General features: G+C 28.1%; 5 protein-coding genes across 5 annotated transcripts; all 5 read left to right on the top strand.

The window, feature by feature from the left end:
* Window positions 1-4,476: 4,476 nt before the first annotated feature.
* Window positions 4,477-4,716, top strand: OCT59_014824 (uncharacterized protein; the record flags this gene model as incomplete). The annotated part of the gene is made up of 1 exon (XM_066150271.1): window positions 4,477-4,716. One exon carries the CDS (start codon window positions 4,477-4,479, stop codon window positions 4,714-4,716), a length of 240 nt encoding a protein of 79 aa, XP_066002454.1.
* A 1,074-nt stretch (window positions 4,717-5,790) lies between these two features.
* Window positions 5,791-6,068, top strand: OCT59_014823 (uncharacterized protein; the record flags this gene model as incomplete). The annotated part of the gene is made up of 2 exons (XM_066150270.1): window positions 5,791-5,884; window positions 5,938-6,068. 2 exons carry the CDS (start codon window positions 5,791-5,793, stop codon window positions 6,066-6,068), a joined length of 225 nt encoding a protein of 74 aa, XP_066002453.1.
* A 2,508-nt stretch (window positions 6,069-8,576) lies between these two features.
* On the top strand, window positions 8,577-9,140 carry OCT59_014822 (uncharacterized protein; the record flags this gene model as incomplete). Its single annotated transcript, XM_025331496.2, has 1 exon — window positions 8,577-9,140. One exon carries the CDS (start codon window positions 8,577-8,579, stop codon window positions 9,138-9,140), a length of 564 nt encoding a protein of 187 aa, XP_025186795.1.
* A 1,856-nt stretch (window positions 9,141-10,996) lies between these two features.
* Window positions 10,997-11,215, top strand: OCT59_014821 (uncharacterized protein; the record flags this gene model as incomplete). Its single annotated transcript, XM_066150269.1, has 1 exon — window positions 10,997-11,215. The coding sequence occupies one exon, from the start codon at window positions 10,997-10,999 to the stop codon at window positions 11,213-11,215; it is 219 nt and encodes a 72-aa protein (XP_066002452.1).
* Window positions 11,216-21,068: 9,853 nt separating this feature from the next.
* OCT59_014820 (uncharacterized protein) lies at window positions 21,069-21,783 on the top strand (the record flags this gene model as incomplete). The annotated part of the gene is made up of 4 exons (XM_066150268.1): window positions 21,069-21,194; window positions 21,325-21,363; window positions 21,430-21,561; window positions 21,730-21,783. 4 exons carry the CDS (start codon window positions 21,069-21,071, stop codon window positions 21,781-21,783), a joined length of 351 nt encoding a protein of 116 aa, XP_066002451.1.
* Window positions 21,784-22,708: the final 925 nt, after the last annotated feature.

Raw genomic sequence — 22,708 nt, 5'->3', positions numbered from 1 at the left:
TTATTTTTTTTAAAAAAATATTAATACCTCCCCTCAAAATCCAAAAAACCGATCACCTACAAAATAAAAAAAAAGAACTATTAGTAAAGTTCGTTAAAATAATAAAAAAATTAAAATAAAAAAAAATTAAGTCTTTATACCAAAATGGTGAGTCTAAGGAAATTCGAAGGCAAAAGATTTACCAGAATGTCACGTCTAAAGAGACCGAAGAATGCCTAGAAAAAAGGAAAGGGAGGAAGAGAGAAAGAGCAAAGAGAAAGGAAGACGAGTAAAAAAGGGATATGGGAAAAAAGGAAAGAAAGGGAAGGGAAAAAAATGAAAAAGGGGGAAAGGGGAAAAATGAAAGAAAGGGAAAGGGAAAAAAACGAAAAAGAAAAGGAAAAGGGAAAATTTACGAAAAAAAGTTTAAGCTTAAACTAAAAAATGCTTAAGTTTTAACGGTAAAATGATCAAACTGCCAATGAAAAAAACGGGAAAAATGAAATAAAATGAAAGGTGAAAATGAAAAAAAAAGAAGGAAAGCGTAAAAAGGGTGAAGTAGGTGAAAGGGAAAGTGTGAAAGAAAGACAGATGAGAGGGGGAAGGAAAAAGAAGGGTAAAAGAATGTGAATGGGAAAGGGCGAAAGTAATGTTTAATTAAACTTAAAAAAAAGTTTAAAAAAAATAGTACTTATCGCGTCGCGTTTTAGTAGTTAATCAATGGAAAGTTGTGTTACATGATATGATACACGTGATTGTTAAATAGCCTCGTTATTTTTAATTTAAAATTATAATATTATGTTACACTAACAATGGAGTAATGGAAAGTAATAGAGGAAACAAAAAGGAGAAATAGGACATGATGAGAGACGAAAAGAAGGATGAAAAGAAATGATGGGAAGATGAAGAGGAGTAATGGGAGACGAAAAGAAATGATGGGAAGATGAAGAGAAGGTGAAAAAAAAAAAAGAAAAAGAAAGCGTAAAAAGGGTGGAGTGGGTGAAGGGAAAGTGTGAAAGAGACGGGTGAGAAGGGAAGGAAAAAGAAGGTTAGAAGAGTATAAATGGGGATGGGCGAAGGAAATGGTTAATTAAACTATAAAAAAAAAGTTTAAAAAAATAAACTTATCATCGCGTCTTAGTAGTTTAACTAACGGAAAGTCATGTCACATAATATAATACATGTGATTGTTAAATAATCTCGTAACTTAATTATAATATCTATCATGTTACATAACGCAAATCTATACAGGATTGATTAACATTAAATAACTTACAGAAATTTATTGATAAAATCTTTTAACACTTAATATCATTATTTATTTTTCAGATTATTGTCAATAAATATCATTAATGTTAAATATCTTATAGAAATTCATCGATAAAATTTTTAACACTTAATATCATTAAATATCTTTCAGATAATTATCAATAAATATCATTAATGTTAAATATCATTATATTTTTCCAGTTGTTTATTGATGATCATCATAATACATTAATTATCGATTTATTTAGTACGATAAAATGTGATAATTATCAATAAAGTGATAATTATCGATATTTATCCTCCAAAAAAATTTCCCGATGTATCTCGTATGTTTATTTACTTTCATCATATTTTCGTAATAATGATAGTATACTTATAAAGTTGCGGTTGTAATGTCACAACATGTTACAACATTGTATAATGCTGCAGTAGTAGAACCAATGTATCTTATTTTGACTTATTATATGAATTATAAAGCGAATAAAATTTAAATTAAATCTTCCATATGGTTACTTTGCGTTAAATGCTAAATCTGAAAGATTTTCATAATTTCCGTTGCCCAAAATTGTGTTTGTAATACCAAATATCACCAGATAAGTTGAGTAAACATCTACATTTACGAAACTTATATTATTCAACAAAAAGTAGATGCAAAAAAACCCATTCCACCAATAAAAACCCATTTCTCACCTGCATAGTAATTTTATACAGTCACAATCATAGCTATGAGGAAGTATTTTAAAATTCAATGAAGATTTTTTTTTATATTAATTTTTATATAATTATCTATTTTTTATATTTTTCAAGTCATATAAACTAATTCACATTTATTTTATTGTACACATTATAGAATAATTATAAAACATATATACTTTCAATTACTTAAAAGAAGTATTTATCAGCAAAACCAAATAAAGATTTTTTTAATGTTCGTCCCCAATCTAATTACGCCTTATGTAATGTTTTGTGTATCAAAATTAACAGGGCAATTAAATCCGCCGATATTCCTTATTATAATATGAATATGGAATTTAATCAATATGTTTTTGGTTTCTAAATAGAAAGTTTTGTTATTTACCGCAGAAATTATTAATACGGGCGCACGCCCGCGCACGGAACGCACCGTTATACATAAATATTGATCTCATTTGATCACAAATATTTACGGTGATTAAAATATTAGCTAATATATGTCACTGCCCTTATTTTTTTATATTATAGAAATTACTAAATTAAGTAAAGCCTGTGTTAGTCCTTGTATCTGTCACATCTACTTTCTTTTTATGTAACACCTTAACTTTTGATTATGATGAGACTAAAAAAAGGTTAATAATAATTTCTTTGATTTCAATTTGTAATATTTATTTTGATTATTTTTTGCTTGAAAATGAAACGCTATTGATGGAACAGTCTAAGACAATTTAGGGAAATTGAAAAAAGTGAATTAGAGGATAGTGAAAGTGGTAGCCATAATGGTTAGAACTTAGAATTCTCACATTCAAACCGTACTATTCTGGGAATTTATTTTAAATGTGAACTTTTTTTGAGTTATCAAAATGAAATTAATAACTGCTAATTGTTTTTATATTATTGAAACTAACCCTACTAATTGTCCGGAGCGAAGCGAAGGACTATATATGTTTTCGAAGGATGTCAAATAGTGTCACGTGACGATATCCGGTTGTCCGCACGCGTCACGTCATTGAAATTTCGTGCTACAGTACATCAGATGAAAATAATTTGTGATACATCAAGATAAACAAGATAAAGGTTTATTTATAACCTTTTTTTCGCTCCGGACTTACAACGGTTTCCGTTTCCTAGTTAATCATATTTCTTTTTGTTGATTTTCCAACGTTAAATTTTATAGAAGCTATTTTTTTTTATAGGCAAATGATGAAAGAATTAATGCAAATCTTTGGTGACAGTGTACCTAAAATCATCAACCTGCTCTAACATTTTACCGGCTTCATTGCATATTGGAATTTTGCACGATCTTTATATTTAATAATATTAAGCATTAAATCTTGTTGGATAAACGTAAGTATCGCCGATACATATATTTCAATGTTTTATTACATCTTATGAATTATGATGAATGTGAATGGAATTGTTCAATATAATTCCTAGGGGAGGTCATGATATTTTTGTTAAGTGATCATAATTACGTCATACCAAGAGACAACTAAATCCATTACATAATGATGCAGCCAACAACTTATTAGGAAATGAAAGACAATACACGTTTATACAATAAGTGTTTTTATTATATCAGGTATAGACTCTCACGATTACACTATTTAACGCTTGGCTTTTGAATGTCAAGCTCCGATTATCGGTTCTTACCGGATCCGTCGGTTTTATATATATAAAAAAAACGATAAAAAAACCGAAAAAAAATGTTTCTTTTTATTGAGAATACATTAAAATTATGTACTGCATGTATAGTATTCTCATTATTGAATTATCGGCAAAATTTAATTTTACGTATTGATCACGTGATTTCGATTCGCCGATGATGATTGTAAAAAAAAAATCATTTAAATTGAAGAATATTATTAAGTAAAATTATAATTAGTATTTTCTAACATTATTTTATTCAGGTTTGAACCGACTATTGGTATCACAACTAATTGATGAGAAATTAAAAGGGAACCGAGTGTGATTGTATGGAGTTGATTTTTGAAGGTTTCAAGTAAAACCTACATGTATCCCAATATTTGCAAGATCGGATCAAACTTATTGTCGATCTTTGTATTAATATTTTAATTTGTTAGAACTGTTATGACTTAACATTTTAAAAATTTCTGCATTTTGTATTTTTGAATTTTGGAATGTATTATTAACAAATGTGTATTGTATACAAAAGTTAATTTTAACTTTAAAGTTTTAACAAACTAAATTTTTTGCAAGATCATTTCAAAATAAATCAATATTTCACACGTTGTTACGTAGAATTCTCGCAAACATTTCTTAAATAATCGTATTCCCATAGAAGGTTTCTAGAAATTGTGTATAAAATTCAAAAAAAATTCCTTTCTTTAATTATTAAATTTCAAAACGTATATATTAGATAGCAGCTTTCCTTCACTCAAATTAAAAATAATCATGGAACAACCAATAAACTATAAACCATTGTTAAATCAAAATACAAAAAAGTGAATGTACCAAATGTAAGAACCATTAGATGAAAGTCATCAGACTTGTCACGTTTGTTACAAAGTAAAGATGACATATAAGTACTCAAGTGGAGACGATTTTATTATATATACACAAGTTAATCTTGTTAATCGTAATGGAAACATGGAATATGTCCCTTATGATCAATTCATAAATATAGAATTTATTGCTAAAGGAGGTTTTAGTAAAATTTATAAAGGTACTTGGACTGATAGCCCGGTTGATAATTATAGCAGAAAATATTCTCGCGTCCAAAATAAAGTTCTAAAAACAAAACATTACATTTAAGGAGCTGAACGAGGTACATCATAGTATATTAATTTAATTATCATAAACGAGATAAATAAATTAATACAGTAATAAGCTTTCTTCATTTTAGTTCAAGGTATTTATTTATGGCTTTTCTTCAGAATCTTTTAAAAAAAAATGATATCTAACATTTTGGAATCGATATCATGATTATCATGCCATATTATGATTCAGGTGATTTGATACATTACATCACTATAAAATTAACTGGGTACATAGCACGTGGACTTAAACAAATACATAAATTAAATATTATTCACAGAGATTTTCACAGGCAGGACGACTCTCGCGAGGGTTAGGTTTATACTAGTATCGGTGTAGTGTAATTAGCTTCTTTTGTAAGGGCTCTGATCCCGGATTTGTATTGCTCCCGTCGTTATCTCTATTTTAAAAATAAAAATAAAAATAAAATTTTCACAGTACGCAATAAATTTTTAGCCAAGAAATACTAATAATTGATCTTGGTATAAGTAAATCTGCAACTGAATCTGGAGATGATAATGAGAATTATGGTATTCAGTTATTCCTTACTATATGGCTCCAGAGATTTTTCAAAGTCAAAAATATAATAAAACTTCAAATATATATAGTTTTGGAATGATTATGTGGGAGTTAATGACAGGTGGAAGTCCTTTTTGGGATTGAAATCATGATACAGAACTTATTATCGATATTCGTGATGGAATGCACCTAAAGGTTATATTGAATTAATGAAAGAATACTGTCATGTATGTCCCTCCTTTTTTCTTTTATCATTATGCAGGAACAAATAAAATTCTTTTTCTTTTTCCCTTTTTGTTTCATTCAATATAATACTCATTAGATTCGTCTTGATGAGACGATTCGAATGAGCTATTGTGCACTCTGTACGACCTCTAGATGCCCAACTGAAGTAAAAGACCGCAGGCTACTGATATATATGATAGAACTGATAACAATTTATTGGGAGTAAAGGCGTAATAGAATTAACAATCCAAATTAAATTATAAAATCATCGAATATTGAAACTGTAAAAATAAATAATCCAGGTATAAGAGTAGACCTTTAAGCACCATGATTAATTCTGTAATGTCTTCAAGGAGTTTGAGAAGTCAATCTATTAATTTAGAAAAATTAAAAAGAAGGTTTGAGGATGATTTGATTGAAGGTAATAATGATTATGGTATGATATTTGTTTACTAATTAAAAAAATATATTTAGGTCCAAGTATTAAAGGAGAAAATTTGTGTGGATTAGCTTTTAAATTTCGTACCTTTTGTTCAAGAGGAAATTGTTCAGGTCATTCATTTGAAATCAAACCTTCAATAAATTTCGAATTCTTCTTGACGTAGTTTTTCACGAAGAAAAAGTGAAACAACTTTCGAAAAAAGTTCTTCGTTAGTGTTAGCTATGTGTTTGTATCTTTCATCTAATAAATAAGCTAATATAAATATAAGAAACCCGATTTCCCAGATTGATTTGATCTTTTTGTTGGATCAAATTGACACAAAGAGTTCAGAATGTTTGTAAAATTCGGAATTTTAAAAAATAAAGTCATGGTTATTTTACCTAATATTTCAAATTCTTAATTCTTAAAAAATTACTATATTTGAATTATCGCTCTAATTTAATAATATATTCTATTTAGTTTTTTACTTCAAATCACCGGGGTGATCATCATAGTTGACCAGAATTATCAATTTTTACCGGCACTATATTTTTTAATGCTGGTCGATCGTCAGTCACCGGTGATCATCACCCCCGGTGATAGAAAAAAAATGTTTACCAACAAACAAATTCTACCCAACAGCTAAGAATGCTTTCATTCTTAATAAATATTTGTATAAGGCACAAGTTACTATTAGCATTGATATGGACTATTTCATTTTTGGTAGACAAATTATTTACATGTGATATTGTTTACTAATCAACTGAATGCATAAAATTTCACTGCGCTTATCATATTTAATAATTTTATTTATTATTATGACAATTAATTCTCAATCTGCATTGTTTTACGTGCATTTCATTAGATCGCTTTTGAACATATAATCTTATCACATATAAATGATCACTGAATTAATTGATGGACACAATATACATTTTGTTTTGTGTTTATTTCATTCATAATGAAAAAAAAAATCTTTTCAAATGGAAAAAAAAATGACCACATCACCCCATACCGCATATTCGCATTTCGCCGAATATCTACCAAAAACCGACTTTCAAGTTAGCCAAAAAAGAATTTTAATATAAGGTAAATAATTATATATGGTTATGCTGAACGAAGGACCCTATTTGAATATTTACATAGGGACTGCAGATCACGTAATTTGTCAAAAAAAATAATTGGAGAAAATAAATAGTACTAATTGATTGCTTATTTATTTATTTTTTCACTTATTCAATAAAATAATCACAAAGAATAATAGTTGGTACATTTAAAGTTTTGCCAATAAGAATGTTTTAATATCAACAAAAGAAGAATTTACGCCTTTCAAATAATTATAATAATTATTTGCTGTCGCATTGATGTATAATAATATCCCTTTGTAAAATATTTTTTACTTTTAATTAATTAGCAGATTGGACATTGATAATTTAAACTTTAAAACTGTGCAACAATGGAAATGTATGAAGTACATTAGTTACACAAAATGTTTGTGAAAGTTACATAAGTATATTACATAAGTGAGGTCATAATTTTTTTTAAAAATGATTTATTTACGTCTTACAAATCTACTTTGATACTTTTTTATTAGGAATGTTCTTTAAAAAAATGAATTTTTCTAAATTAAAAAGGATATATTTTATCAAACTATCCTGTCATCCAGTGATGAACATATGGCTATACTAATTTTCGCCCCTAGTTCCATTGTAAACCGGGTCCGATTGATCAACATCTGGAATTTTTTGATTTGTAATCATTGTAATCATTTGTAACCTTGTAAAAAAAGCTAATCCGTTTTTTATATTCCATCTTTTTTCCGTAATAGGCCCATATTTCCGGAATTAATAACCTTATATCGCGGAATTTATCGAATTATTCCATTTCCGGGAATGGATCCGTGAAAGGTTCATTTTTACGGAGTTTTACGGAAATAACGGATAAAATTTTATAGGATACCCATATCTTCTTCCGTCATTACGTGGAATCAGAGCTAATTCCACATCGGATCCTGGGGCGAAAATTAGTATAGCCGAACATATTTCGTTAGAATCGTTATAACAAAGACGAGCCGAATGACGGTTGTCCCACATCTCTAGTTTCGGCGCAATGACGTGAAATGTAAATGCCAAATTGTTAAATAACTCGCCACCTAATTTTTTTATGATTGTGTTATTTTGTCACTACGATTATGTCCAAATTTTAGCCCAAATTTTATCCCAAATCGGAATTTTCAATAGAATACCACAAATTCCAAATTTGTCATTGCAGATATTGCAGATTACGCCAAACCCCTACGGTCATTCAACTCGAATATACATATATATACATATTAAAAAAAAATGCCAAATTGGTTCGGCTGCAGCCAAATGACAACTCCGAGAAATCCGAGTCATAGATAGTTTGATGACACAGAAACCAGCCAGTTATGAATAAATGTTGAATTGTGTGATTGTACAATTAGCTATGACTTTATGATTACGTGAAACGACTGGAACGTGCGAATTTTGATTCAAAACGGAAATTCAAAATGACTTCCGATTTTGCACGTGACATTTTATTATATTTATATAAGTGCAACTGTAATTTGGTATCGTCAATTTGACAGCGCCTACCTTTCTAAAATAAAAATAAAAAAATAAAAAAATAAGTCATCGTTACTAATTTGCACATCTCTTTGAAAACGACCACGATGAACGATACATCTAACAGTAACGTTAATAACAGTTTTACAATTTCCCATATTTCCGATGATCTTAATCTTCAGCAGCAGCAGCAATATTATCAGCAACATATATCCAATATCTCAAGCACTATTCCTCCTAATTATACTAGTCATCCTCAACATTATCAGCAAACCTCATCCAACATTTCTTCAAGCACTATTCATCCTAATCATAATGATCGGAATCATCGGATTCATCTGCAATATGAAGCTTTAAATAATAATCAACAATCCACACCCAACAATAATAATACTATTCCTCCTGATAATAGTCAAGAGCAATATGATGCGAATAATATTCCTCATCATAGTTATCGGCAATCATCCACGTTCGAAAACGTATCTCCTCCAAGATGTTACTCAAAAACTATTAATCAAAATAATCCTCGACAATGTATTATCTTTCAAAATGATACAATACATCACCAGACAAATGCTTTTTATGATAACGCAACAAATAATTCAGTATTTATGCAATTTTGTTTTGATTCTTCTTTGACAAGTAACCCACAACCCCGATCTCAACAATAAATTCTTGAATTAATCGTGCTCGACATGTATATATATCCCAATCGGGATTTATCTACTTTTACTATTATATTCTTTATTTATTTCATATTTTTGTTTATCTTCGTCGTATTTTCGTATGCAGCAATAAAACCAATGTATTCTATTTCTAAAATTTTTTAAATAAATGTAATATTGGTCTTAATATTTATATTATTATAATGGATAAATTAACTTTTTGATATTATGAAATTTTATTTGTCTTCAAAAAATTTTACATCTGGAATTAATTAACCGAAATTTCTGGCACTGACAATGGTTACGTATTATGTTGTAATACTGTCACCGTATTTGTAAACACCATTGGGTATACGTAATAACTATAAATGTAGATCATTTTCTGCACGTCGGTATACTCCGATTGGCTCCGTGATTGCATCGATTAGTAATTTCTATTAAACCAAAAACATATGGAATGAAAGCTAATTGATTTTATTGATCGCAAGAAAAGAATAGCACCAGCCATTGTTATATGCGTAGCCTATCAGATAATAGGACTGACATAATAATTTACTAATGTAGTTTTATAATTTTATTATATGATAAACACGTATAAGTCGTGTAACTAATCAATTTTCTTTAAAATGTGCGACCTAAAGTTTTGTATACCCACCCCCTAAAATATTATCCTACTAAGACTTAATTATGTAATTACGGAATTATACGCAGTTGACGTACGATTTTGTACAACTTTATCGCCAAAATTTTCATTCCTACTTACAGCTGTAATAAAATCGGATAAATTAACATGGGATAGAAGATAACAAGATTTTTTACGGTTTTATCTGTTATCGTATAATATTATAAAAATTTTCTTAAAAAATGGTAGAATTATGGTTAAAACTTAGTCACATCCAACCGTACTAATCTGGGAACTTAAAAAATCTCGATTTTAAATGTGAATCCTTTTTTTTTATTGATTTATCAGTCTATGATTAAATAAAATTGTTAACTACTAATTATTATTTTATTAATTAAACTGACTATTATTTTTTTCTCGTTGATTAGATTATATAGAAGCTGTTTTATTGTTTTTTTATAAACGAACGATGAAGGAATAATATTACCATAGAAATAAATTAATACTTTAAAATCGCACTCATTCATAACCTGATTAATTATTTTACCAGCTTCAGCTTCAATAATATCAAACATTAAATCTTGTACTGATAAAATGAGATCTTAGAGATTTGAGAACATTTGGTTAAGCATCGCTGATACGTATATATTTGTGTTGTATAATGAATGGAGTTATTTTGTTACAATTTCTAGGGTTATGGAATATATAATAGCGGTACCTCTTGGTAACAAAATAGGTCATGATACAATTTTTTTGTTAAATAACCATCTTTACGCCGTATACAATATAATAATGATATATTACATTATAAAATAGATTTTTTTTTTTGCATAGTTAATTTATGAGAAATCTAAAAGAATCGTGCTGATTTTTGAAGGTTTCAAGTAAACTTACATATCCAATATTAGAGATCGGGGTTAAACTCATTGGCGATCTTTGTAATATTTCTGTTATTCCAGGATTGTTATTAGTTATGACTTATGGCTGTAAATGTAACTTATCGTAGCACTAAAATTACTAAGTCATTATAATTGATGTTTATTGTTGATCCGCAAATGAACGATGTTGATAATTGACGTTTATTGTTGAATTTATTGTTTGTTTTAATTGTTGATCTCTTGGTACGAAACCCGAAACGTCAAAATCCCGAATTGCCATAATCCCGACATTTCATAAGAGCTCGAAATTCAAAATACCGAAATGAAAAATCTTGAAAATTCATTAAGAAAAGAAAATCAGTATGATTATGGGTGTCGAGATTATGACAATTCGGGATTTTGACATTTCGGGATTTAGATGTCGGGATAATGTACCTTCGGGATTTCGAGTTTCGGGATTTTGGACGGATCCCGCAAAAAAAATATTGGGTCCAACTTTACAGATTGAAGTTGAAAATATAAGATCAATTGAGATTTATTATAATATAAATAAATTTGTTAAAAGTTTTATTCATATCTAACAAAAAAATTTGCAAATTAACTTTAATTTTTTTGTTAAAGAATTAAATAAACTTAGTGTAATTACTGAGAAATGAACAATCTCATTGTTTTTACGGTGAAATGAGCATTCTCGTAATACAACTTATGGTATATTCTAAATGGTCATTTCAAGGACCTTTTTGATGTTTTTTTATATACTGTGTTTTCTCGTGCATTCAAGAGAGCGTGAGATTACAAAATGTTTTAAGCATTACGACATGATTTAAACGGTTAAAGTTGTTGATATATTTGTCATAATCACATGACAACATAATCATGAGTCTTATAAATATCACATAAAATTTTATTTTATACATCTTTTCTCTTATTCACGTTTATCACCGTCTCTCACTCATTTCTTTCTTCCTGTCATCTCTCTCACCTTTCTTCTTCTTCCCTTTCCAGCCTTTACTGCAGTCTCATGGTTGTGAATTTTTTGGTGCGGTATAGTACTGTGCAATTAGAGCATAGACGCTTGCTTTAAGTAAGCTCGTGGATACCAGCTTATTCATTGCTGCAGTCCTGGGATGAGATTGGATTAATGTGGAACTGCATAGTGCTGTGCGATAGTTTTACAGGGTGGAGCATAGTGGCATAGTGCACTTCTTCTTAGGAAGTCCCTTTGTGGTAGGGCTGGAGTACGTTGTCATTAATATGATAATTAAAATAGCAAGTTTTCGCTCAATGCAAATTTTCCACTTTATAATTCGGTGATGGCAAATGACCAGGTCATTTGGCCATTTTGAAATGACCTCTGAATGACCTTCATTTGAGTCATTTAGAATTAATTCAGGCCAAATTTATGATGCCGGCCAGAATTACAAATTTATATTATCACGTGATATAACTCATATAAGTTATCTCGAAACAATGAAATTACATAGATAATTTTGGCCGGAATTATTTTATAATTCATATCATTGACCAAATGACACGTGACCAGTCACTGGGTCAATAAATATGATTAAAACTTTATTCTGAGAGTGAATAATAACATGTTTAACATGATTTTAAAATGAAGTGTTCTTAATCTAATATATTCATAGCTAATAATAATTATATAGGGTTCTAGACATATACGTTTTCCATCATAATTAATTCTCTTTTTATTTTTTTTTTTAATTTACTGATAGTTTATTTGTTAATAAAAATCTTGCCCGCTCACGAATCCCAACAAAATATTTTTAATTAATTTTGGCAATTACGATCTAATATTTAACTTGCAATGGGCAGAATACAAGACATCATTGGTCGTCATCGTAATACAGTATATTATTATTGAGTTTCGATCCGTATTTATTTTTTGAATTCGGATTGGTATAAAGTTTTTATCGTACGTATACATTACCGAAAAAATAAGTTCAGCTCTTTGAGTGTACTAGTGTACTTGAAAGCTTAAATAAATTAAACACGCGTGATAATAAATTTGGTTTACAGCTATTTGCAAAAATAACGGATCCCCAATTCATTTTTGCCCCGATATACCACCATAGATGTTACTAGTGACGTTGGAGTTTCATACGCAGTCATGCGCACAAGAGCATAATTGATCTGGCCAAATTATAAATTTCCATTTAGGATTAGTTGTTACACAAATTCGAAAAAGGAAATCTTCATTTTTTGGAAAAAACAAGATTTGATCGGCATAGCGTTGTTATAATTCTGGCCAAAATTGTATTTGGCCAGAATTACTGCCGATCAATAATTTTTGCAAATAGCGGATAATGAACCGGATATAATAAATCCGGATGAAACCGAAGCAACTGTTTAGTAATAGCAATTCATCAGTTATTTGTTTCTTAAGCTTGATGAAAATTAAAGTCTTTTCATACGCTAAACTATTAATTCTCAGAAACAATGTCTTTGAAAAATTTTTTAAACGCAATTATTTTAAAGTCATGAAAATTTATGTGTTTTAAAAATATTTTCAAAGCTTCTTTACACGCTCCTGTAATCATAACTACCATTTTCATTCGCTTCAATGAAACCAATCTCTTATTTCTTTATGTTTGATATTGACCAAGATAATATTATGTTTAGGACTTAGACTGTTCTTTGATTCATGTACTGTTATATCTATTCAAATACTGTACATAGTCTTTTTCATTAAAATAAAAAAAAAATTCATTTAATAATATAGTAGCGTTTTGCGTTTTACGTTAACAGTTAATACTAATCAAATAATTCAAATTATATAATTAAGACCCGTTACTGCGCCACATCATTTTTAAAATTATACACTTAATGCTTAATTGGAAATTTTTTTAATAAGATAGATTCTGGATTTTGATTGTCAAAGATTTCAGGATTTACGACTAATCTGGATTGGTGTCGGGTGATATTCCCAAAATCCTGACAATCATAATATATCGACAGTCTATAATCCCGAAATTCCGATAAATGCAAATCCATAGTCAGATCTAAATTCTTGACAGTCTTAACCTTATAATGGTGTAGTTAGCTGAAAAATTCAGCCGAAGGCGCAGTAAATTTTCGGCTAACAACACCCAGCCGAAAAAAATTCATGTTGATCTTGAATATTTTATTGGTTCAACATATAACTATTTTTCGGCTGAATATTTTCGGCTAAATACACTTCTTTTAAATAATAGTGTAGTTAGCCGAAATATCCAAATAGCAGTCAATATGAAATAATGACAAAATTTTATTTATTATAGAAAACAAGAAGTACATAACATTACTATACTTATTATTGGACAGTGCATTATTTTTAATTAAATAAAACCACAAAATATTTGTTATTTTTAACTCATTTATTTCTGTCCAATCATACTTCAATATTAGATTTTTAGTAATTTAATTGTAAAAAAGAAATATTTTTAATGTTTAATTGTTCTTTAAATTAATGAATAGTTTATTTAACCATTAAAACTATAACAATACAATTATACAAATAAAATAAAAAAGGGAAATTTTTTTAAGGGATTTGAATTGTATTTGAAAGTATACATACATTATTATTATTTTTTTTTTATTATACAATGGTGAAAATATTTTTTGTTTTAATTTAAAGTCTTATATTATTCACTATAATCTTTGACAAATTTCAAGTTTTTGCATTATTTTTTATTTTTAATATACTAAATTTTAGCTAAGATCCAACTCAAAAAACAAAAAGCATTTGAAAAAATATTTCAATAAACACTTAGAGACTGACAAGAAGTTATATATTCTATATATAGTTTGGAGATTATTTTGTATAAATACGATGTTACATTTTACCTGAAATTTCCAATTAATTTTAGGCCAGAATTAAGAAAATTTCGGCCAGAATTATGGATTCAATTCATTAATTTAGCCAATTAAACAAGTTTAGATTTTACAATGTATTATATATTTGAAGAGGATGCTATTGGCCATAATAAAGTGAATTAGGAGGTTACATGAGCAATGACTGCTATTTGGATATTTCGGCTAACCAATAAAATATTCAAGATCAACATGAATTTTTTTCGGCTTAGCCGAAAATTTACTGCGCCTTCGGCTGAATTTTTCGGCTAACTACACCATTATCAAAACATAGACTGAGATTCAACCGGATAAATTTGAGATTGGTTAATTTTCAATGCAATTATTTCTGATTTAGAAGAAATTTCAATCTCATGCTATGACATTTATTTACCTATTAGTACCTTTGCATTTATCTTCAGAACTGTGTTTAATTTGCTTAATTAATATCCTAAAATCAAAAATACCTTGGTATATGTACTAGTTCAATGGTTTGAAGAAATTATATTTTATGAAAAAATAAGACGAAAAATGCGAAGTGGCAATGTAGTTATGGTTAGTTTAATGATACACAGTTCATTTGAAAAAATTTCGTTAATATTAATAAAATTTAATCAAATTATGCAAATTTATTACAAATATTTTAATATATTGTACAGTTCCCAACATTGGCCCGCATTATGGATATTTTGGCCAGAATTATGAGGACTTTGGCCGGAATTAAGTTCAAAAATGGTTACTTAATTTCGAACTGTACGGAATTGATAAATTAAGTTCCGTTACTGCGTCACAGCTTTTTTTAAAAATTTATACGCTTAATTGGAAAATTTTTATATATTTATTTATTTTTAAAAAAAAATTTCGGGAATTTGACCGTCAAGTTGTTATTATCGGGATTTTGCTTAGTGTCGGGATTATAAGCTTTCGATATTATAGTTGTCGGGAATTTGTGATAAACCATCCAATCATAATTGCTTAACTCTTGTATTATAACCGGACAATAAAATTATTTATAAAATTCAATTCATCAACAAGAATTTTCTAAGAAACACGAATAGTTAGCCCTAGTTTATTTTTTTTAAAAAAAATAACCCACTTTTTTCTCTTTTTCTTTGTTTTTTTTTTAAAAAAAAGTAAAAGAATAAAAAGAAGGGTTAGGTTCAAATATATTATAATAAAAAACTTTCGGTATATTTTGTTATGAATTGGAAAAAATTACCTTTAAGAATCATAACTCGGTTAATAGATATAAAGTAAATTATATTAAGATTAATTAATTAATTTTAATTTCTGAAATACTAAGTCTTATCCGTGGAAAAATATTACGTCAATTAGCGCATTGCTTATTAAGAATCCCGAGTGCTACCGTAAATAAATTTATAATGCATAGATGTAACCATTTTTCGCATTAATTATCATTTTATAACATAGCAATAACTTTTTTTGATTATGAAACAAATTATTTTATTAATAAGGAAGGTTTAAACTGAGATCTCTTTTCGACTTTGGTAAACTGATTAAAAGTGGTCAAGAAAAATATATACGGTATAAAAACATGATGGATGATGAAGGTAAACTATATGTCTATATGCAATTGTGGATTTTAAATTATTATATAATATTAATTTGCAAACTGATTATCATTGTATAATCTTTTACAAAATATTTCAATATTCATAATAGCATGGTATACATATCTTATTACAGGAAACTAATCATATTAATGAAAATTAAAATGAAATTTTTAATTGAGAAGATTACATTATAAATATAAGTCAGGGTATTATGGTATCATAGCGGGTTCGTATTATTATATAATGGATGGAATAAGAAAAAAATCGAGGGTAAGATATATATAGTGCATAATACAGGAATTATTTCGTGAAAAGGGAACGATTTATAAAAGTGAAAATTATAGTATTTTACGTCTTATTTCAGGAAACTAATAATCTTAATGGAAATTAAATTGAAATTTTTAAATAAATTGAGAAGATTACATTATAAATATAAAAAGAATTGGCATTATCGTATTATAAGAATTCATATTACTACATATGGATGGTTGGATGAAATAAAAAAAAACCAAGGGTAAGATATATAAAACAGGAATTTTTTCGTTAAAAAAATTAAAAGTGAAGAGAACGGTTTATAAAAGTGAAAAGTGGCACGTTTTCCCCAATAATTTAGGTAGTACGTGTATTATTGTATATAATAAAAAAAAATTCCGATTAATAATTCTAAATTTATTTTTTGGTTAAAGTCAGTGAAAAGAAAATCCGTTGAAAAATTGAGCAATTGATAAGTCATTTGTAGTTTGTTGAGGAAGGTCCGCGATGCGCCTTAACGTGTCTCTATTATTAATGGGTACGTTAAGTTGAATATGTCTTCTATATATTCTATTTATAATTCTTTGTCTTCTTATTTGTTTCTGTCTATTTTGAATAGGCATTTTCGTTCGTATAATGTATGTACTTATGTTTAAAGAGGAAGTAAAAACTAAAAAAAAAATAGATACGAAAAAACGACGTATTTATATATAAAGTTAGCAAGCTAAGACATCGTAATAAATTATTAAAAGTGAATCATGTTCCACCACTTCTTTATCTATCTGCAGATCAGGTGGACTTGCCAAGAAAGTAGATAACCAAAGTGAAAAATTTTGATATACCATTTATTATCTTGATCAACTTTTCGGAATATGAATAAGGTTTGTTGTCTGGATGCTTCGGAATGACAGACTTTATTTCGACTGATAAAAAAAAAATTAGGCGAGAAAATACCTGAAATGGTATGATATAAAATTGATTTTCTTTATTCTACTAGTATATCGGAAACAAATTCCGCAGATTTGCACTTGCATGACTTAAAACTACGGAAATGAAAGTTGAAACAACGTAAAAGAATTTAAACAATGGTTTGTGCCTAAAAATGGAAATTCAATATACTGTGTAAAGGATATTGGCCTTTTTATACGGAACAAATAAACGGTAATATTATAAATGGGTTAAATAAAGAACATTGATAACAAGGTATACCGAATGATTTCGGATAACCAGTTAAAAGATTTTCAGAAAGGATTAAGTAAGCGATAAATAAACCATCTTATGTAAATTATTTTTTTATGTAATAAAATGATCCAAATGCATTTCATAAAATAGTTCGGATATTCTTGGACAATTTTTGCAGATCGGGTTTGCCTCGTTGTGGATGTTCATTGTTGAAAGAAAATAATTACAATTTAAGTAATTTTAACTGAAAAGCATTTAACTATATATACAACAATAAAGGTGATATAATATAATTCTTAACATCATACAAACGAAAAATTTCATTATTTATAAAATATGTTAAAAATTTTGTTCATATAATCTACTATTTTTTCTTTAAATTACAGTTATTTTCAGAATTTTAAATTCTGCTATATAATATCAATTTATCTGGTAATTGTCTTGTAATCTTGTAATTGTTCTATAATTGATCGTCAATTTTTGTCCGATAATTTACGTAATCCTGTGAATTTTTTTTTATCAAGTAAAGATTTGCATGGAGCATCTGGAGCGATACTAAAACAGACATTGTCATTACCATTTCAAAACGGTGAAACGATTTTTTTTTTCTTACACTCCCCAGCAAAAATATTGATCTTGATAGAATAGGGGTTTACATCTTGTTATCTTAATATGTATATTAGAATAATTTTTATCTGAGAAAATCTGTTATAATGTATATATCTTCAATTCAGTGATAAAATTCCACATATTTTACATATTTTATATTTTAAAGGGTGCTGTACTCAAGAAAGTTCTTTATTTTACTTATTATGCAGTAACCGCATATTTACCATATTTTCACTATGCAGCTACTACTTTACTATACAGTTATTATATAATTACAATACAATTAACACAATAACAATGCAGTTAATACTTAATACATGTTTAGGAAACAGGTTTTGTAATGTTCAAAAATAAGAATGTACGTAACACATTGTTTCGTATTTGATCATTTTAACAAAGAAATACAGTAACATTTTTTGGCCATGAAACAGATTAGTTTTCAATGAGGAGATATGAGGGGACCGAAATCTTGATTATCGTATAATCTATAATAGTAATATGCTTTCGGTACATCAATATCAACACTAAAGAATTTAATATAAATTTTTATACCAAACTACGTGACTATCAAGACGATATTAAAATTGTCATATTTGATAGTTATTATAAAGAAATATATTGAGACGATATTTTTTTACGCGAGGGGCATTTCATGGGATACTATAAACTACATACCTGCGCATGACTAATAAAATGATTGACTTACTAGATGAAAACTAACTAAATATAGTGTTCTCTAATTAATAGTGTTTTCCAAATTAGTCTCATTTAATTGTTAAAATTAAAATCGATCAAAAATCAATTGTAGTTTATTGAAATTTATTGATAATTAATTGGTACGTTAGTTCGAATAAGTCTTCTGTATATTCTATGTCTTTTTTGAGAAGGCGTTTTCTTTGTTACTTTGTATATGTATATTTAAAGTGTATTTATTTTATTTATTTGGAAATTCTACATTGTACAAAAATAATAAATATTAATATAGTATGTATTTAATAATAAAGCATATAGGCATGTATTACTTTAAAGTAAGCATTGTCATATGTTAATATTTTCATGCCTTCCGTTATGCATTTTATTTAACCGAAGGTAACAAAATTATTTTAGTTATATTACTCATATGTGTATCTGTCTATATACCATATACTGTATACAGTTTTTTTTTTGAAAAAAAAAATTTCGCGGGCTCTTTTATACTTACCTTTATTGTTGAAATTATTGTTTTCTTTATCAACTGTATTATAATATGTACTTTAAAGTGCGAATTTGTTTCGTGTGGTCAATTTCAATGAAATTCCATAGAGAGAAAAATCATGCACCATCAATAACAGTATCTTCATCTACGTGCAAGATACTGTATAACGGATAATAGAAACCAATCCTATATTGTTCACAAATTATTGATTTTCAAATGAAAATAAATCCCGAAACCTTAATTTAAATTTTTAACCTTTTTAATAGTATAAATAAAGTTATTAACAGATACATTATTACGTAAACTACCACGTATTTTCTTCGGATTTTTCCTAAATCTGTTGAAATTTACCGGATAATATATGGAGTCATCTTAAAAATGTAGAGATTAGACCCGGTTTGGATTATACCCGGGTTACCCGTGGTGGGCGGGTATCCGCGGGTTAACCTTCAGGTCAATCTGGCAGATTACCCGTCGGGTCACCTGTATAGTCCTTGTTGTTAATTAAATTTTTTTATTGATCAATGTAAGTCATTAAAGTTCCCGTAATCCCGTTTAGTATTAATTATTAATAAATTAGTAAAATGATGAAGTTATCTTGGAATTGTACAGTATCAGATGATATTCATTAGATTTGTTAAAAGAAATAGTTTATATTGTAAAGCTTGTAGTTAATAATATTTGAAATATAAATAAAATTTGTCTTTTTTGATCATAAAGCTATTATATAACAAAAGAAATTAATATATAATTAGTAATTTTTATATGGATTACGGGTGGGTTGACGGGTTGGGTTGACCTGGCTTTCACCCGGGTCCATCTGCCAGGTGACCCAGGTAGAGATTTTTTTTAGACGCTATAAATAAAAATTAGCCGGGTAAAGATCCAGAATATAAGAATTTACCGGTAAAATATTTTCTTTCCGGCCAATGAAATTTTGATTTCTATTTTAAGCACAGTGTCAATGAGACCATACCTTTATTTAGTTAATTTCTCTATTCTAAGTTTAGACAGTAATGTAGAGAACATGTGCCAACATCTATTTAAATAAAATTGCCAATTTGCATGTGTGATTTATCCAAACTTTGCATATTAGCGATTAGTTTGAGAAACGAGAAAGGAGAAGGTAAACGAGGAGCAGGCTACGGTATATAAGAACCGCTACACAATATATAAGTGTTTACTGTGGGAAATCTTTTTAACGTGAGAATAAAAAAAGAAAAATAAATAAACGCGAGCATGCCATCTCGCATGATTCATAATTGTTTTTTTCTCGATATTATTGCAGTTAGTTTCTAATATTTATCTCATGATTAAAAGTTTCTACTTGCATAAAGGAAACCATTTTTTTCTTTGTATATTTTTTTGGTATATAGTTCAATATTTTTTTTTTTAAGGTTCACGAATATGGTGCTACAAAAAGCTAGTTAAGACTTTGACTAAATTGTAATAGGTTTCATTATAATAGATTTATTTCAAAACGAAAAGACATTTACTTCCATGCAAATTCGTTCACGTGATCACGAATGCTGAATCACGTTAAAATCAGTATAAATCTTTTTTTTACATCAAATATTATCTGTTATCAATTAGATAAAAATGAAATTAGGTAACTACCATTTAATTTTTTTATTGTTAAATTAAATTACTATTATACTAATTTAATAAATTGCATCCATCGAATCATAACTATTTTAATCAAATTTAATTTCTTAATAGATTGTGGATTACATACTTCCTACTTCTACCATAACAACATACATTATTTTTCGTATGTCGGGTCACTCGGATCATTCATCATCATCCGATGATGCTATATCAGAAAATAATGAATATGACAAGAAATGTCGTAAATTGGACTATTTAATTGATTCAGCTGATGATGGTAGTGGCGGTGAAGTTCGTCGAGCATGTCAAATTTCGGCGGAAACGCCAGAATTTAGTAACATCGATCGAACTTCATATTTATTATTAATTATAATCATATGTTGGCTTTACTTTATGTTACCAACTATACTGATGTCAAAAGAAAGATTTGCGCTATAGAACCTATAGTTTTATTTGGATGGTAAGATTTCTTCAAATGTTAAATAATCATTTAAAGATATTTTTATTGATTGATTTTTTTTTATAGACAGATGAAAGTTATTCGGTGATGGTGTACTTCAAGGTAGAACCATTCACTGGCGTCACTACAGATTGGAATGATATGCGATCTTTATATTTAATAGCAGGCATTCAATCTTGTATTGATAAAGTGAGACTTGTAAGATTTGGTGATCATCTGGTGGGTCCAGTAATTTTTCGTTATATTATACTGTATATATTTCGGTTACTGTCCTGGTAGTACTAATCGGATAATTAATTGTGGAAAAAAGGTAAGCTACTATTTAAGGATATTTTATTTATTTATTTATTTATTTTTAAAAAAAAGATGAATACTTTTTTAAGGATTACTGTCGCGTCACCATCATCCTTTACCATTTGATTCGGTATTCAATGATGTCAGTTGGAGTTGCTATTTGCGTGATGAGGAAGAGCTTGATTTGAATACCACTCATGGAATTTGAAATTGTGTTGACAAATTGGTATAAATAATTGAGTTTTAAGTTTAACGTGATTTTAATAGTATTCTTTAATACGTTAATTAATTGGTTAATTACATTTATCAGCCAATATTTTAAGAAAATATTTTATTCCCTTATATGATGAATGGAATTATTTTTGATATAATGAGTTTTTTTAGTCAACACCTAGGGTTATAGGATTACGTGATATACCCTTTATGATGGAGTGTTCAAGTTAGTCACCCACTCGTCTTGTGATGAATCTATTTCTTTAACTATAAGGAATTCCTCATATTATATGAGGAATCGGTACGTTAATTAATTATTGATAACAATAATATAAGAACCAGATAGATGTATGTTTTTCGCTAATATAATCTTCTATTACCTATTATCACGATCGTGACTATGCATCTAGGGCTGATAGATTATCACAAGAAAAATACAGAACGTACCTTATCTTGATCGGCCATGTAGCGGTGCAGCAATCAACTTATTATTATAACATTATAGTGTACACTTTTTTTTCGTAACTGGATGGCAAATATTTTTGTGAGGAGAAAATGTTGGCGTTTGAGGTTTACATATTCGATAAACAGTCAATGATAAATAAGTATATATAAATCTCAACATATCGGAGAATCGGGTTAAGACTGTTTGACAGAAAATGTAAGTTAATGTTTAATAATTATTTGTATTAATCAACGAAAATCCATCAAATCAACGTTTTGAAATTTTCATAAGAAAAAAAATAAATAAATAAATGAGTTTTACTAGATCTGTGACCCATGCAATTTTCCACCTTCCATCCACTTACGTCATTTTGAATCTAACTACCCCTGCTTA

This window comes from Rhizophagus irregularis, chromosome 22, assembly GCF_026210795.1.
Source record: "Rhizophagus irregularis chromosome 22, complete sequence".
Classification (NCBI taxonomy): domain Eukaryota; kingdom Fungi; phylum Glomeromycota; class Glomeromycetes; order Glomerales; family Glomeraceae; genus Rhizophagus; species Rhizophagus irregularis.
The sequence above is the reverse complement of the archived record's forward strand: the minus strand, read 5'-3'. Positions and strand labels throughout refer to the sequence as shown.